General features: G+C 50.7%; 1 protein-coding gene across 2 annotated transcripts in view; it reads right to left on the reverse strand.

Moving 5' to 3' along the window:
• Window positions 1-1,221: 1,221 nt before the first annotated feature.
• Window positions 1,222-16,570, reverse strand: part of DPP9 (dipeptidyl peptidase 9) — a 17,148-nt gene continuing 1,799 nt past the window's right edge. The window contains exons 2-21 of one of the 2 annotated variants that reach the window (XM_031064007.1): window positions 15,783-15,885; window positions 15,632-15,686; window positions 12,897-13,009; window positions 12,011-12,184; window positions 11,257-11,425; window positions 10,977-11,090; window positions 10,584-10,712; window positions 10,028-10,089; window positions 9,410-9,510; window positions 7,791-7,968; window positions 7,439-7,604; window positions 7,277-7,356; window positions 5,337-5,489; window positions 5,058-5,193; window positions 4,127-4,272; window positions 3,467-3,613; window positions 3,171-3,323; window positions 2,500-2,642; window positions 2,091-2,202; window positions 1,222-1,679 (exon numbers count right to left, since the gene is read on the reverse strand). In XM_031064007.1, coding sequence (XP_030919867.1) covers window positions 1,587-1,679; window positions 2,091-2,202; window positions 2,500-2,642; window positions 3,171-3,323; window positions 3,467-3,613; window positions 4,127-4,272; window positions 5,058-5,193; window positions 5,337-5,489; window positions 7,277-7,356; window positions 7,439-7,604; window positions 7,791-7,968; window positions 9,410-9,510; window positions 10,028-10,089; window positions 10,584-10,712; window positions 10,977-11,090; window positions 11,257-11,425; window positions 12,011-12,184; window positions 12,897-13,009; window positions 15,632-15,686; window positions 15,783-15,885 — 2,527 coding nt within the window. In that variant the 3' untranslated portion in view covers window positions 1,222-1,586. Of the gene's footprint in view, window positions 1,680-2,090; window positions 2,203-2,499; window positions 2,643-3,170; window positions 3,324-3,466; window positions 3,614-4,126; window positions 4,273-5,057; window positions 5,194-5,336; window positions 5,490-7,276; window positions 7,357-7,438; window positions 7,605-7,790; window positions 7,969-9,409; window positions 9,511-10,027; window positions 10,090-10,583; window positions 10,713-10,976; window positions 11,091-11,256; window positions 11,426-12,010; window positions 12,185-12,896; window positions 13,010-15,631; window positions 15,886-16,570 lie in introns of both variants that reach the window. The other variant, XM_005429458.2, reaches the window with a different exon arrangement.

A 16,570-nucleotide genomic window follows, 5' to 3' on the forward strand; every position in this document is an offset into this window, starting at 1 on the left:
TCCCACGGAGGAAGGCAAAGCACGGCCAGGTTTGGGAGCTTTGGGCTGGGAGGGCGAGCAGAGGCAGGCCCAGCTCTGCACAAACAGCTCAGTGTGTCCCAGAGCGGGAGCAGAGCAGCTGCACCCCCAGTCCCATCGCAGGGAGGGAGGTGCCCACCCCAGGCTGCTGCTGACTGCTCAAGGTCACTGAGCCAAGCACACGGCCCAGGATTCCCAGCCCTCAGTTGCTTGGATCGTGCTTCCCCCGAGGAACATCAGGGATTTAATATTCTCTCCACTGCTCGGCACAGAAAGAACAGAGCACTTGGCTTGCAGCAGAGCTGCTCTGGCTGTGGCAGCAGCTGCTGCTTCCTCCTGCCCCCCAAAGCAGCCACCACATCTCTTTCCAATATTTTAATGAGTCGCTACATCTTACACTCATAATTATAAAAGAATAAGAATCCATAAAAATATTTTCTTTTCATAATACGCACTTAAAATACTCCAGGGCAAGTCGACGTGGTTCATTTGGGTGGGTTTTGTTTGTGTTTTCGTTTTGCCCCTGGCAGAACCCTTGGCTTGAGGGGGGGATGTGCTCCCCTGAGGTGTGATTGCTCAATCCCCCTCCCCAGAACTGCAGTTCCTGTTGCCCAGGTAAATAAAAACCAGGAGAGAGCATTGCTGAGTAGACGGGCAGGGGGACCAGTCACTGACCCGCAGAGAACTGAAGCACAGCCAATTTCAGTGCACATTGGAAAGCTCAGGGAAGGACAAGGGGACAAGGAGGCGGCACAGAGAACGGAGGGAGGGAGGATTTGCATAAATATCATCCATCTTGTGTTGCAAAAACCCAAATGCTGCTGTGAGCTCTGGAGAGAGGCTCTGGCTGTAGCCAGCTGCCAGTGCTACCTGTTGGCACAACTCTGAGTGAGAGCGGCCATGAGAGGAAGGATCAGAGGGCGCCGTTACCGGCCCCGGCCACTTCCTCCATCTGCTCTGCAAATTTAAACTTGAAAATAGATAGATATAAAAAAAGACTAGTGTTGCATGCTTCTGTAGACCTCTCTTCAGCTCCCAGGGCTCCAGTGTGGCAGCAGGGCCAGGACACAGAGCAGATCCCCAGGTGAGCAGTAGGTAGTTCTCTTCCCTCGCACTCCTGGCTTAAGGCAGCTTCTGATTCGGCTCTTCCGTTTCCAACACAGGCACTGAGTTCTTGCAGGTAAGAGTTTGGGAACTGCACAGGTGCAGTGGAAGAGGAAAAGGATTGGGGAGAGAGAGATGGACACAAACCTCAGCCTCAGGACACAGACCACTGTCCATTGATTCCCAGGAGAGAGGGAGTAGCAGCAAAAAAAGCATTGAACAGCCAGGCTGGAGGAGAGGAGGAGGACGAGCAGCCGAGCAGGAGCAGACCTCCAGCTTGGAAAGTGAGAGAAGGTGGCACTGTCCAAAGGGAAGGTGCCCTCCAGCTTTTCCCCCTGGCCTGGGGGTATCCCCAGCCCGACGTGGGCACTCAGCCCCTTGTGCTCTGGGTTGGACGCTGCCGGGGAGCAGGAGGGCACGGGGCAGGTGAGCTGTCAGTGTCCAGTTTGCAGAGGCTCGTGCTCTCAGAGGTATTCTTGTAGAAAGTGCAGCAGCGTGATTTCGTAGTGCTCTCCTGACTCAGGGCACCGAATACTGTGTCTCTCGTTGGGGTAGATCTGTGCCAGGGCAGACACAGGGCATTGGTCACTCGGCAGGCACAGAACTCCCTCCCCTCAGCCCTGCTCCCTCCATCCAGTCTCCACCAGGACAAAGAAGTGCCAGGGAAGATCTGGAGCACCCCTCCCTCACCGCAGCCACCTCTGCCAAGTGGGACACAACAGCTCGTGGAGGAGGAAAGTTCCAGGCCCCGGGGCAGCAGCTCTGCCTGCACATGGCACATCTGGCAGCCATGGAACAGCCACAGTGCCACCTCCCGGCCTCCTCTGAGTCCAGCGAGGTGTTCACTGGCACCAGCATCACAACAGCACGAGGGGATCTGCCTCCATCCCCTCCCACCCCCAGAACACACAGCAGGGAACCAAGCCCAGATTGATGGGACCTTTCCTCCCCACTCCTGTCCTTCCTACCTGCAGCTGGTAAGGTTTTCCAGCCCGGATTAGCTGCGATACCAGGAAGTTGGTGTGAAAAAAGTGCACATTTTCATCCAAAAAGCCATGGAGGATCAGCAAACGATTTGGCCTGGACACGGGGTGAGAGATAAGGAGAGAAACAGGATGAGAAACCAGATGGAAAATACAATGAGGCACCAGATAAAAGCTCTGCAGAGGGTTTGAGCAAAGAGCTTCCAGCTGGACAAGCCAAACCCAGGCAAGAGCAGTGCCAGGCCATGGCCGTGGGCCTCAAGCCCTCCCTGGCAGGGCGGCTGGGCGTGCTGTGGCCCAGCTGCTGCCGAGTTAAAGCAGATCAGAACCCCTCCATTTCCATTGCTGTGGGATTGAGCAGAGCTCCAGGAGCAGGTCTGGAGCGGGTACTCACTCGTTGGGAAGCTTTTCCACGTGCAGTGCCACCGAGCCAGCCTCGTAGCCCTGCTGGTTGTTCTCGGGGACGTCCATGTAGCGCTCGGTGTAGCCGGTGTCGTAGGCCATCCACACGGTGACAGGGGCACCTGCTATGGCAATCTGTCAAACAGAGAGGTGCCACCAAGCCTCCATTAGCGCCTGCTCAACAGCCCAAGTGTCCCCTGCTTTCCTGGAGAGGCAGCAGAAAGGCTCTGGGCTGTTCTGTCACTGAGACCAGGATTCTCCTTCAGCAATCCCACACACAACCCAGATTCCTCCTCCTGCTGTTCCTCTTGTGGTCACAGTGGGAAAAATTTCTGCACATCAGCACTAAAAGCCTCCCCTCTGCAAGGAGGAGTTGTGAATGATCCAGAAACTGTGCTGGGGACTTGGAAGGGCAATAGCACATGTGTATCTCCCTGTATGGCAGACCAAGCCCATCCCAGAGCCATCCTGCTCCAGCCCCAGCCAGGGATGAGCTGCAGCAGGACACAGGACTGGAGTGAGGAGCTCCAGGCAGGCAGGAGAGGGGGGACATTTGCACCTGTCCACCACAAATAAACCAAAAGGCCAATTCCAGCTGCCAAGAGGGACAGAAGCTGTGAGAACCAAGTGTCCCAAAGGTGCCAGCCCCACGTGCAGGCTCACCTTGAAGACGTTGGGTTTACAGATGAGCCCCATGAGGGACAGAAAGCCCCCATAGGACCAGCCGTGGATGGCGACCCGGCTCAAGTCGATGAACCCGTATTTTTCTGCTACATAATGTAAACCTTCCACCTGGTCCTCTATCTCCACCTGACCCTAAAAGGCAAAAAGGAGGCTCATGTTAGTGGACTTGATAAATGTAGAAACTTGAGACAGAAACACCCACACAGGAAATGAGCAGCCACCACCCTTAGGAAGGACAAATGATCAGAGATTCCCCAGCACAAGGAGGATGTTACCATTTGGTTTTTCAGGGCTCCTTCAAATTTGAGGCCTCGCTGGCATGATCCCCTTCCATCAATCACCACCACAGCATAGCCCAGGGATGCCAACGTGTTCAGCCGCAGGTACTTGATGCCTTTGAAGGAGTTGTTCACCAGCTGCACCTGCACAAGGAGGGAGGAAGAGTTTCAGAGCTGAGCAGCTGCCTTCCAGTGCCTTCCTGTGTGGCAGGATCCTGAGCTGGACAGCAGCCACTCATCGAGCTATCAGAGCCATAGAAATCAAACCACATGCTGGAAAAGTCATCTGAGCTTTGAAGCAGAGGTCAAACACAGGGACAGAAAGAGTAGGTTTAGATTAGATATTATGAGGAAGTTTTTTGCTGTAATGATGGTGAAGCCCTGGCACAGGGTGCCCAGAGGAGCTGTGGCTGCCCCATCTCTGGATGTGTCCGAGGCCAGGCTGGATCTCTGGATAACCTAGGATAGTGGAAGGTGTCCCTGCCCATGGCAGAGGTGGGACTGGATGGGCTTCAAGGTCACTCCAACCCAAACCATTCCATGATTCCATGACAGTGTTCACTGCTACCCAAAGTGCAAGTCTTGCTGCATGACTGACAGAGCTCTGCCCTGGGCAGCAGCCCCAGCCCTAACCCCAGCATTCCCCATGGTTTTTACCTGAGGGCCTCCATACACAAAGAGCACCGTGGGATGTTTCTTGCCAGGCTGGACATCGTGGGGTTTGTAGACCATTCCGTAGAGCTCCACGTCCGACTGCGTGCGGAAGTGGAAGATCTCCGGGGGGACGTAGTCTGGGGGACAGCCTGCAGCAGGAGGGTCACACACAGTGCTGAGGGACTGAGCAGGCTCTGCTCCCACCCCCTGAACCAGCCCTGTCCAAAGCTGACCCTGAGCAGGGCTCCTTCAACACCAAACCACACCAAGGCTTAGCAAAGCCCCTCGCTGGGAAGCACAGCCTCCACCTGCCTGCACAGGGAAGGGATTCCACAGGAAAACCTCACCAGGTGGGAGCTCTCCAATGGGCACTGTGCCACAACAGCAGGGTGGGAGAAGGTAACAACAGGGATGGGACAAAGTGTTTGCAGTAGGGTACAGGTGAGCTGTACCTAAACCTTTAAAACCTGCAGTGCAGAATGGAGCAGCCACTGTATCCCAGGTACTTGTCCCTTCCCTCTTGAGACAAATCCCAAATAAAAAAAGCACCTTGAAGTGTTCAAGGCCAGGTTGAAAAGGGCTTGGAGCAACCTGGAGTGGTGGAAGATGTCCCTGTCCATGGCAGGGCATGAGAACAGGATGGACTTTAATGTCCATTCTCACCTAAACCATTCAGTGACTCCACAGTAAAACCCCATCCTTGTGTGTGTGTCAACTCTGTACATTCCAGAGCAGGACTTTTTCTCCAGGTGTGAAACACATCAAAACCCACAGAACATTTCCTGGGCAAGTGAGAAGTGTCTCCCGCACAAGATAACACGATTCACCTTCCCTCAGAGTGAAGGCACTCAGACCCCATCCCTCCCCATCACTCCTGGCCACGGGCTGGGGAGTTCTCACTGAAAGGCCCCACTGGCCCCTCCCCAGGACTTACTGGCTGCCTCCATCATGCTGGCCCAAAACTTGGGCTGCTTGTGGAGAGGGTCATCGTCAGAGCCGCTGAGCTTGTAGATATGCACACAGGGAGGAGTGCTCACACTGCTGTAGTGACTGATGAACATGTCAAAGTTCTGGCAGGGAACACAGCAGAGTCAGGGCATGAGGTGCTGCACTGCGCTCGTCTCGAGCAGCGCTCAGGACTCGTTACTGGCCACGAGTCATTGCCATTCCCAGTCAGGACCCCTGGCAGTCAGGAATCCAAGGGACAACAAACCTGGCTCATGGAGCAGCTGTGGGAGAAGCCTGGAGTGGTGAGGCGCATGATCTCCCCGGGAGACTCGTAGCTGACCACGTAGAGGTGGTGCTCCAGCGGGGTGTCCTTCGTGCCTTGGAAATACACCAGCTTGGTGGCCTCATTGACCCAGATCTGTGCCAGGAGAGAGGCCTCAGGGACAGGCAGGGACAAGCTCTGCTCCTCTGCCAGCCCAGAACACACACAGACCATGACAGGGCTGCTCAGGGCAGGGGGTTGAGGGGCCAGAGAACACACACAGCACTTGGGAGAACTGCAGACAACACAATGCAGTGACAGACAGCAGTCCCTCAGCCCTTTTGTTAAAGACTCAAAACATTTGCTTATTAATGGGCATTAAGAGCTGGGCTTTGTTCCTGCAGGTTAACAGGAAGCCATCCTCTTAACAAAGAACATTCTGTGCTTATATGGCATCTTACAGAACCATGGAATCACTCAGAAAATGGAAAAACCCCTCCAAGATCAAGCATGAACGCAGCAGCACCATGTTCACCACTAACCCACATCCCCAGGTGCCACATCCACACCCTGTTGAACACTTCCAGGGGTGGTGACTCCCCAGTGCCCGGGACAGCACTGTCCCAGTGTCTGATCACCTTTCCAGTGCAGCCATTTCCCCCATCTCCAACCTAAATCCCCCTGGAGCAACGTGAGCCTGTTTCCTCTGCTCCTGTCCCTTGTTACCAGGCAGAAGAGCCCAACCCTCACCTGGCCACAGCCAGCATGGCTGCATTATAAAGGTACAGGTCCCTTTTTTCCAGCCATCATGGTAATGAATTCCCATTTGTGGGAGGACCAGTCTAACAGCTCTCAGCACCAAACTTTGAGACACATTAAAATAGGTTTTACTGTCCAGATAAAGCTGTTTCTAAAAACCACCCAGTCAGGCAGGAACAGAGGCGACAGCTTTTAAATCCTGCATTGATCCAGCAACAGTAACTGAACTGTTTTTCCACCTTACAGTTTCCAAGTGCTATTTCTGGCTAACCCACAGTTTGAAGACCCCTGTGAACAGCAAAGGGAAAAACATCCAACTCAATTGGCCAGGAAAACCAGGCAGAGCCCTGTGGAGCAACAAATGCATCAAAATAATTGCTGCTAACACAATTTTAGCCATAACACATGCAGGGAAGAGCTGTGGCCAAAATCAACAGCATGTACAGTGAGAATCCACATGGGGAGGGACAGCAGGTTAATTGCAGATTGAGGAAAAGCAGCAGAAACCAAAAGCTTGAAGCTGTTGGTCTTTTAAAAAGCGAGAAGTGAAAATCCAGATTAATTGGAAATGAACAGCCAAGGTCTTTATTTTGACAGAATCACCTGGGAGTGTTAAAGATCAGACTCGGAGTTAATTCCTGAAGCAAAAATGAAACTGGGTTTCTACAAGATTAATAAAAATTCATTTCTGGCTGTTCTGCAAGCAACAACAGATACAGCTTCTCCATATTCTAAATTGCTTTATATTCCCCAGCTGCCTTGTTCCTAAAGGCTCTGTTGAGGGATCAGCTGGAGACCAAGAGTTCACTCTGAGTGCCAGGACACATTTCCACATTGCAAGAACTCATTGGAGTTAAAATGCCTCAGCAACGGCAGCAATCCCCAGCTTCTCCACAAAATGGTTCTTTGTTGCTCTTAAACCTCAGACTTGTGTCCTTTTTTATGGCCTGACCCACTCCTGGGATTTACCTAAGGAGCAATCTGAAGTCTGATTAAGAAGGCAATCAGATCCATGTGCACTGGCCTACAGCACTTCTGGGGAAAGCAGAGGCAGCAATAAAAACAGCAACAAAATGAAGCTTAAGCAGTTCTAGCAGGTCCCAAGTGTAAAGGAGGACTCAGGCCAGGACTGGGGGCAGACAATGCAGAGCTGAGCACTGCAAGAGAATAAAAATAACCCCTACCTTGGATCCGTGCCTTGCCAGCACCTCCCATTCCCCACCAGTCAGGGCAACCTCCTCCTTGATGGGACATTTGAAATCATCTACAAGAGAGACCACGAGCATCAATCACTGCCCTCCCCAAAGGCCAGCAGGAGGGGGAGCTCCCAGGGCTGCAGCCCTTACCCTCACTGTGGACACAGGGCTGCACCCAGTCGTGGCTGCCTGGCTTCAGGATTGCTGTCACCCTGTACAGGTGGCAGAACCCCGTTTTGCACTCGTTGGCTCGGATAAAGCAGAGCTCTTCCTCCTCCCCCTCCGGCTGGATGAAAGGATAGAAGATGTCATGAACCTGCCACACAAGATGAGAAACCTGTGAGTGATTTATCAAACCCCTGATTCAACGCCAAATTTGGGACTGAGTAGCAAAGCTGCCATAGCAAGGACTTAACTGGACACCAATCAACATGAGAATGGTTAACTGAGGGGAGGGAGGAAGGGGCAGCCTGTGTTCTCCTCCCAGCCCTGAGCCTCTTACATTTATCCACACATCAGTGGTTTCTTCATAGATCACAAATGGCTGGACATTTTCTGGCACAGTTTTGGCAAATTCAGCACGCTGCTCCTCATTTTCTGGGACTGGAATAAAGAGTGCTGGAGGCAGAAGGACTAGCTGGAGCCTCTGCTGAGGTCTGTCTAGGAACATAGCCCAGGCACTGGGGAAAGAAGTCGGAGGTGAATGTCAGCACCACAGAATAGAGGTCCCTTTCCAACACTCAGAACATGCATCCCTTTCTTCCCCCCGCTGCCAGAAAGGATTTGGGCATCTGAATGCAAAGCTTTTCTCATCACTGCTGCTTTCTAATCCCCTGGAAGCTGTGCCAACACACACGTACTGCCAGACAGCTCTGGTATTTCACAGGGGTATCGCTCAGGGGAGATGTCTGACAGATTTGCCAGTGCCTGTTCCAAGGGAGCACTGCTAACACAGCCCTGTCTCCAGAATGAACTCCTCCTTGGACACCCCTCCACCAGGAAGCACTGTTTGTGCTCCAGCTCTCCTGCAGCTCAAGTGAGCACCCTCCCAGAGCTCTGTCTGCAGCCTCCTCCTCGTGCTCTGCCAGGGAGAGGCACAGACCCAACACGGGTGCCAGGGGAAGGAGCTGCTTCAGTCCCAGCCCTGCTCCCCTCCAAGGAGAGTCTCTGGAAGTGGTGCTGCACTGCAGGCTCTCAGCATGACAGATGGCAAAGCACAGCCACCCCAAGGCCTGTGAGTGCATCCAGGGGAGTTTCATCATGAAAGACAGATTTGAAAAGAGCCAGTTCTCCCCCAGCACCGCAGGATTTCAGGAACTGAGATATTCAGCACATTTAGATAAGCTCTGGTGCAGAACATCACAATCACCTCTGGGATTACCTGCTGGAAAGCTCTCTAAATTTCCTTTCCAGAGCAGAAAATTAATGATGAGTTACAGAATGCCACCTTCAAAGACAGCCAAGTCACCTTAACTTAATCGGCACACACACCAGTTAACAGCCAAGCTTGGGAGGGGGAAAATTAAGAACTTTAAAATTTCAATCAGATTGGGGTGAATTCTGTAACTCTTCAGGCAAGACTATGTATCCCATTTGGAGCAATAGCCAGCCCCAGAGCAATCCTTCTCTTTGGACACGCTGCATGAAGGACGTGGCACCACAGACCCTGCCTCTGTCCTGTGACTCAGGACAAACTGTGCCAATGAGCAAAGATAAAACTGCTCATTGGCACCACAGACCCTGCCTCTGTCCTGTGACTCAGGACAAACTGTGCCAATGAGCAAAGATAAAACTGCCCACAGAACACCCCCATTTTCAGCAGGAAACACCCTGTACCTGTGTTAAACATTTTCAGCTCCAAAGAATTCCCCAGGACTGCCCACTTACTGTATCAATGTCATTTAACTCTGGTTGTGACAAACCCCACAGCCTGTCACTCTGCTCTGCTTTGTTCCTACTTTTAGGATGTTACAGCACTGAAGAGGCCAAATACTCATGTGCCATTTCTGGCACTTGGGGCTTTAAAACCAGGTCATGAACACAGCAGAAGCATGTCGAGGGTCTGCAACCAGAGGAGCCCTTGGGAAAGTTATTCTGGGAGGAAAATGAAAATGGACTTACTATTTGCCATCCCGGGTCCATCCAGCACGGGCAATGTACTCCACAGTGGGAAACAAGGCAGTAAAGGGTTGCACCAGCTCTTTGTCCTGAGCACACACAATCTGCAGCAAAAGCAAGGCCCAACATCAAATCAGAGCACCAGAGCTCATCACCTTCTCCCAGGGAAGCTCAGGGAGATGGCAGAACAAGGAAGTTTAGCTACTGGCATCAGCAAGGGTCAGGCCAGGAGAAGCAAGCCTCGCTACAAAGAGCACGAAGAGAAGGGAAAAACGGCTTCAAAGCAAAATGATTTTGGCATTCAGCCACAGGAAAGGACACAGGCAGGGACTGAAGCCCCAGATTAGACCTGGCTCCAGCCCTCCTGTCTCTGCCATGGTGCACCAGGCAAGCCCCAATTCCCCCTTCCCTCCACATTCCCAGCTGAATCTCCCCCAGAATGATTCTTGTCAGCATTTTCAAGTCTTTTTGTTTCTTGGATAAACACATTAGAGATCCAACTATCACAAGAAAATAAAAAAACTGGACTAACACTATTTAGGATTTATTTGTGACCTTGCTTGAATTCTAGGGAGCTTCAAAAACCCTCCTGTGCAATGTCCCTTCTGAGTTATCACTTACCTTACCCTTGCTGTCTGTTTTAAATTCTGCCAGTTTCAATGTAATCTTGGGGTTTTTGCTGCCTGCAGAGAAGTGAAAAACCACCAAGATGATCAAGTTGAACATTCTGTGGTTACACAAAACACAGCTTCTAAAGGAGAACTGCCCCTGGTCCTACTGAAATGGCTCTGTGTGAATTTACAAATATCAAATCTGTATGTGAGCAAACACCAGAGTCATTTCTGGGAATGGGAACAGTTTGCTTTGCCTTCCCTAGCTGGCTGTGCGTGTTCCCAGGAGGGAGAGGGAAGATGGGATTCAGAATGTATTCCACAATATGCCACCAGATATATTCCACTTCCTCAGCAATCCTTTCATTTAGGGCTGGGATTTAAAGTTCAGCCTTTCTTGCAGCAGGTTTTGGGATCAGAGAGTCAATTAGGTCTCAACTTTTACAACCTGTTTCTACATCCCAGTAAGTGCCCAGATTAATGATGCAAAGTTTATAGCCCCAATTCCAGGGCTGATTCCAGCAGGAGTCCAGAGCTGCCTCAGCAGCTGCACGTGTTTCACCCACCTGTCCTGGGGTACCGATAGGAATCTGTTTTTCTCTCCTCCAAGGCAGGTGAAGGAACATGAATTATCTCCACCTCTGACTCATCAACTTCCTCATACAGGATCCGCAGTGTTTTCAAATCCTCTGAACCTGGGACAGAGAGCAGGAATCTTTACAACAGCATTTCCTGCTGTTTCTGCCTTGCCTGGAGCACTGGTGCAGAGGGAACACCTGTACAGCCCCAGCTCTTAGTGACCACCTGCCAACACTGCACGATTATAATCCCCTCAGTGCTCTGTTCCTTCAGGTGATCTCCCCAGGAACACCCCAAAGGAAAATCATGCTCAGAACCTCATTCCTAGCTGGAGGCAGCAGTCACAGTGCCAGGATTTGATGAGCAGAACAGTGACTGACCTTCTGTGGAAGCTGTGGGACACCACCAATAGCCCGTGAACCGATCAAACTCCTCCTGAATGACAAAAGTGGCTACACCAGCAGACTTGGGGTCATCCAGAACATTGGATAAGCCTGGAGAGGAACAAAGACGAGACAGCATTTGCATTTCGCATTTACATCTCCTTGGAAAATGCTGACCCAAAAGACAAATGCACTTGTAAGAAATAAGCCAGGAATGTGGGTATTGCAGGCCAGATTCCTCAGAGGAATTCCCTTTGGGGTGGAGGGAGCCCCACACCTTTATGGCAGTACGTCATCCGCCTCTCCTCGCCTGTCTCGATGTTTGCCACCCACAGGTCGTTGTTGTTAATGAAGGAGAAGAAGGCTGGGTCAGCAGGGCAGATTTTGGGATCCATCCGTGGCCCTGTGCACTGAGTCTTGATCTCCAGAGGCTTCATTGGAGACACCTGTGGCAAGAGACACACACACAGAGCTGGGTGCCACATCAGCTCCCAGCTCTGCAGAGAAAAAGCCTAAAAGAGACACAGCACAGCCAGGGGATGATGGCAAATGTGGCCCTGACAGGACACAAGAGCAGCCACCATAACCAAAGGAATGAAGATGTGGAAGATGTGGACCTGCTAGAGCAGGTCTAGAGGAGCCACAGGGAAGCTCCAAGGGCTGGAGCCCCTCTGGAGCCAGGCTGGGAGAGCTGGGAATGTTCACTGGAGAAGACCTCAGAGCCTCTTGCAGTGCATGAAGGGGCTCCAGGAGAACCTCCTGGGAGGGTGGGCAGGCCCTGGCACAGGGTGCCCAGAGCAGCTGTGGGTGGCCCTAGATCCCTGGCAATGTCCAAGGCCAGGTTGGATGGGGCTTGGAGCACCCTGGGATAGCAGAAGGTGTCCCTGCCCATGGCAGGAGGTGACATTGGGATGGGCTTTAAGGTCCCTTCCATCCCAATCCAGCCTGGGATTCCACATGCAGCCACCTCCAATCCAAACCATCAAGCCCCTTTGAGGTGAGTCCATGAAATCAGTCCCTGGCAGACTCACCATGAAGCCATTCTTGCCCCCATCTCGACAATGGAAGAGGCTGTTGCTGGCCTGGAAGAGGAACAGGCCACTCTCACTGTGGAAGTCATAGGATGTTATCCCAAAGACACCCAGTCTCTTGCGCTCCCTCAAGAGCTCCTCCTCCCTGGAATACATCCCGTGGTGAGGGGTTGCCTAGAATTGAAGAAAGGAATATCTGAAAGGATCTGCAAGGAGAGCAACGTTCACAGGAGTGCTCTGAGCCTGTCACAACACCCTGGCTCAAACAGGCAGCAGTGTCAGGGTACAGATCCCCAGTTCCGGTACTCCAGGCTACAGCTGTGGGGTCCAGGAGGCCTAAACCCCCCAAATTTCCCCCTACAGCAGGGATGAGCTGTGAATCTCTCAGTTCTACAGTTGGCACTTCAGCATGAAGTGAGAACAGCTGCGCTTGCTCTGCTTATGCAAATCAGATGTAACCAATTAACTTAATGACGTTATCTGCAGCCTTCACAAACAGTTTCCATGTCAGACACTGCAAACAAAAGTTCTTCCGGGATCTTGAATTACCCTGGAGAGAACTCGCAGCCCAAATGGGGTCAAGGCAGATAAATTCTGTTCCACCAGGAACTTTTTAAGTCGGGCTGAAAAGACCAACACCCTCCAATTCTGCCAGTGACAAAGGACACGAAGATACTGAAACCAGGGAGGGGAAAGTTCCCTCCCTTTCTGGTGCACTCACAACAGTGTAAGGCAGAAGCAGCAATTTAAACTCAACTTTCCCAACTTTTTAAAAGCAGGAAGGATGACAGACACCACACAGATGTCCCCACCACAGTATCACCCACTTTCCCCAGGCTCTTCCCAATTATAATCCTATAATTATAATTGGGAATAGCTAGCTTACCTGAAAGTGATCCAGCATCTGTTTCCAGGACAAGAGCAGCAAGGCCTCCTTCCGTACCTTTTTGGGAATCTCTGAGTAAAGAAGGGAATTCTCTCTGCTACCATATGGCATTCCTATTAGGAGGACAAAAGCATCATCCTACTCAAGATGAATTAGCCAGGACAAAGAGCAAATTCAAACAGAAGTCCGCAAACAGGGGCTGGGGCTGCCCAGAGACCTTTACCCACATTCCTTCCCAAGCAGCTCCCAGATCAATCCCAGAATAACATCTAAACCACTTAGATATTGATTTGTTTGGAATTTTCCTGAGCCAGATTTAACATATCCCACCCCTCCAGAATGTTTTAGGTCCAACTTTCCCCTCTGTGCCTGTCCTCCCATGCTCCAGATCCACACTAAGAGCACCACTCCCTGAATGGGTGACTCAACATTACTCTCCACATTTCTCATACAGAAATTTGCTACAGGGACCTGATTCAGGCCAAGGCAGCAGCTTGCAAGGGGGGAAGGAAAAGCCTGGAAGCTCCAGAGAGCCCATTCAAATGTGAAACAGTATCCTACAGAGTCAAAAGACCTTGTCATTTTACATAAGCCTTTGACCGCGGTTATCAAATGAGCTCCTGGCCTTAATCCAACTTCCAAAACAACCATCAAATATCCTCACATGTGATTTTGACAGTTTCCACCAAAACAAAGACCATGAACTTGCCCTCTGCTTATGCTGCAGAGACTCCCGGGATCAGAAATTCACTCAGGGATCTGTGCCCTGATACTGCCTACTCTGCACATGTTCTGGGCAGAACAGAGAGATTTCTGAGCTGGCTGACCCAGCAGTAGTTACTTCAAATTAAAACTGAAATATTAATAAGTGCTCAGGAAGCAGAGCAATATGTGAAGATCTAATCCTCAGAGATCCAGGAACACCAAAGTGCTGAGCATGTGGTGTTTAACATAAGCAGCATCTGCCACGATACAACACAAAACTCTGTGGGGATGGCCCAGGAATGATTGAGGATGGCCATACAGGAAAAACTGCACAGAGGAACAAATGACTCTGGACACACATATCTGACACTCAGGCAAATGTGACTTGGACTTCCCTTCCCCTGATGTTAGAACTTTCTCCAATGACCTCAAGCTGACTACAATCAATTGGCATTTACAAGGAAAATATTGCTTTCCTCCCCAAAAGACAGTTTACTTTGCTTGCAAATGAAATATTCAACCCTACAGCAAAGTTCATCAGGACTCTCCATCCACTGCTCAGTTTTATTTAAACACTTTAAAATGTTATTTCATGCTGGGGCAGTAACAGCACACTGAGTTAAACACTTGTGAACTTACAGGCTGCCCAGAGAAGCTGTGGCTGCCCTATGCCTGGGAGTGTCCATTTATTATGGAAAAGAATCAGCATTTAAATCAGCATTTACGCTTTATTAGGGACATCTGAGCAGAGGTACCCTGGGATTACCTGGCTGATGCTGATCTTGACTGAGGGATTAACCTGCTCTAAGCCCTGTACAATTCCTTAAGGAAGGAAACACTGAAAAGGCACTCGTGTATCCTCATTCCTGGTTCTGGCTCCTGGAGCAGTCACACCCTGGCAGAACACCAACCACCCAGTAGCTGGTTTGGTTGCCATTTCATACAACAGAACATTAAAAAAATTTTAAATTAGCCACTTAGTTCTTTAATCATCTAGATCAAAACCAGTATCAAAGTGAACTGGAAATACATTCAGCTTTAAATCAAGCCTCACTGCTCAGACTTGACAAGAAAAATATGCCAGTTCTGGATCCTGCCCTTCAGAGCAGCACTTGTGTCCCAAGAATTTATGAGAACCACACAAATCAAGTCACTGGCACACAGGAGCTGCTTAGTGACAACACAAATCAGTCCCTCAAATCCAGCATCCTACAGTGACCTACACTCAAAACCCGGAAAAAGAAGGAAGAACAGCAGGGTCACTTCAGGGCAGCAGTAACTGCACAGAGTTGCATATCTGGCAATTTTTGTACTGGCCCAGTAATGATCAGCTCATGCCCCAAAGCACAACAAACTCTTTATAGTCTATAAAGCTTCCCATGTTACCAGCCACAAAATGATCCAGCAGTTACTAAAATCCAACAACTCTGTCACTAATTACATCGTGGCTCCATCTGTAACAAGGGATCTGTACAACATGGAATTCTGCTTTCAGTCCCACTGAAGGAAAGGAATATTTCCCTGCAAATGCCAGGAACAGCTCATTCCCACCTCAATTTTCTTCCCTGCTCTTGAAAGCATCCTACCTTCATGATACCTAACACAGCAGGAGACACCACCATCCTGCCATTAATATGTTGCAACATGTAATTGGTCATTACTGACAGCGAGTTTCTTGGAAAGTCAGTCTGGTTAATGAAGCAAGTAAATCCCACTTCTCCCAAGCTACAGAGGCATGAGATAGTCCCTTCTCTTGGCCCATCCCCTGCGTGACAAAGGACACAGAAGTGCTGGCTGGCCAACACTTCCCCTTGTCACAGCTGATCCCTGTGTTTGAGGCTTGTCTGGCACTGGGGAGTCCCTGCTCAGTCCCAGGCTTTGCAGAAGATCCTGCAGACCTCGAGCCACGTTACCCAATCTCAGTTCCCAAATCTCACAGAGGGAGATCTCTCCCATCCCTCCCCTTCCCTTCCCTTGCCTGCTGAGTTTGGAAGAGCCCCACGTTTCCCTGATGCTGGCACGAGGCTTACCCAGGTAATAGAGGCGGTGAGAGTGCGGGCTGGACTCCTCTGTTTTCCGGACAAACTGGAAATCATGGGGAGCTTTGTTCACTATCATGCCCGAGTACTTCCTGCTGCTGTGAATAATGTCACGCAGCCCATCCCAAGAATGCTTTTGCACCTGGAATTGGGAAGGCACATCCTCCATCTCGACCACTTCGGAGCTGTCCGAGAGCGTGTCCACTGCAGTCATCCTCGCTTCCCCTTCAGAACTGGGCAAAAAACTGAGGGAGGAGTAGAGGGAGAGAATTGAGCCTTAAAATCAAGCAGGTGCTCCTTAAACTACAGATCCTGGGATTCTCTGTGCTCAAGGATTACATTTGAAACACACTGAAAGGAAAAGTCCATCTCCCATCCCATATGGAATCCTGTAAATGAAGATATTGACCTCAGAGAACTCCCTCTCCCAGGGCTGGCTCTAGAATAAGCTGTTAAAGAAAGCTCAAGCAGCAGATTCTGGTGCAGACAATGAGCAGCTTGACTCAAAGGAAAACCACTCCAGGAATTCAGATGGATATGTCATCAAAGCTATGTGCTATCATAAAGGCACATAAACTCCTGACCTGTGAGACCACAGAAGTGGAATCTCCTTCCTATCCCAAAGGAAAACCTGCCCATCACTTGGGGAGAAAGGTTCAGACCCATTCACTTACCTGAGGAGATACTGATGCCAGGAATGATGTAAGAGAGATGGGAAATCAGGAAAAAAAAGTGCAAGTGCTTTGCTAAGAGAGAGAAGGCAGCAGGAGCAGACCCTGGCTGTATCCTGAGAAACGTGGCACACATTCCTCAGAGATTTCCAAGTGAGCAGGTGTGGAAGGAGAGGGTAAGAACCACCTCCACATTAACACAAATGTTAATTTGAGCTGAGGTGGACCCACAGACTTGCCCAAGGTCAGTGATGTCATC

This window comes from Geospiza fortis, unplaced genomic scaffold (assembly GCF_000277835.1).
Source record: "Geospiza fortis unplaced genomic scaffold, GeoFor_1.0 scaffold299, whole genome shotgun sequence".
In the NCBI taxonomy this organism is placed as follows: Eukaryota; Metazoa; Chordata; class Aves; order Passeriformes; family Thraupidae; genus Geospiza; species Geospiza fortis.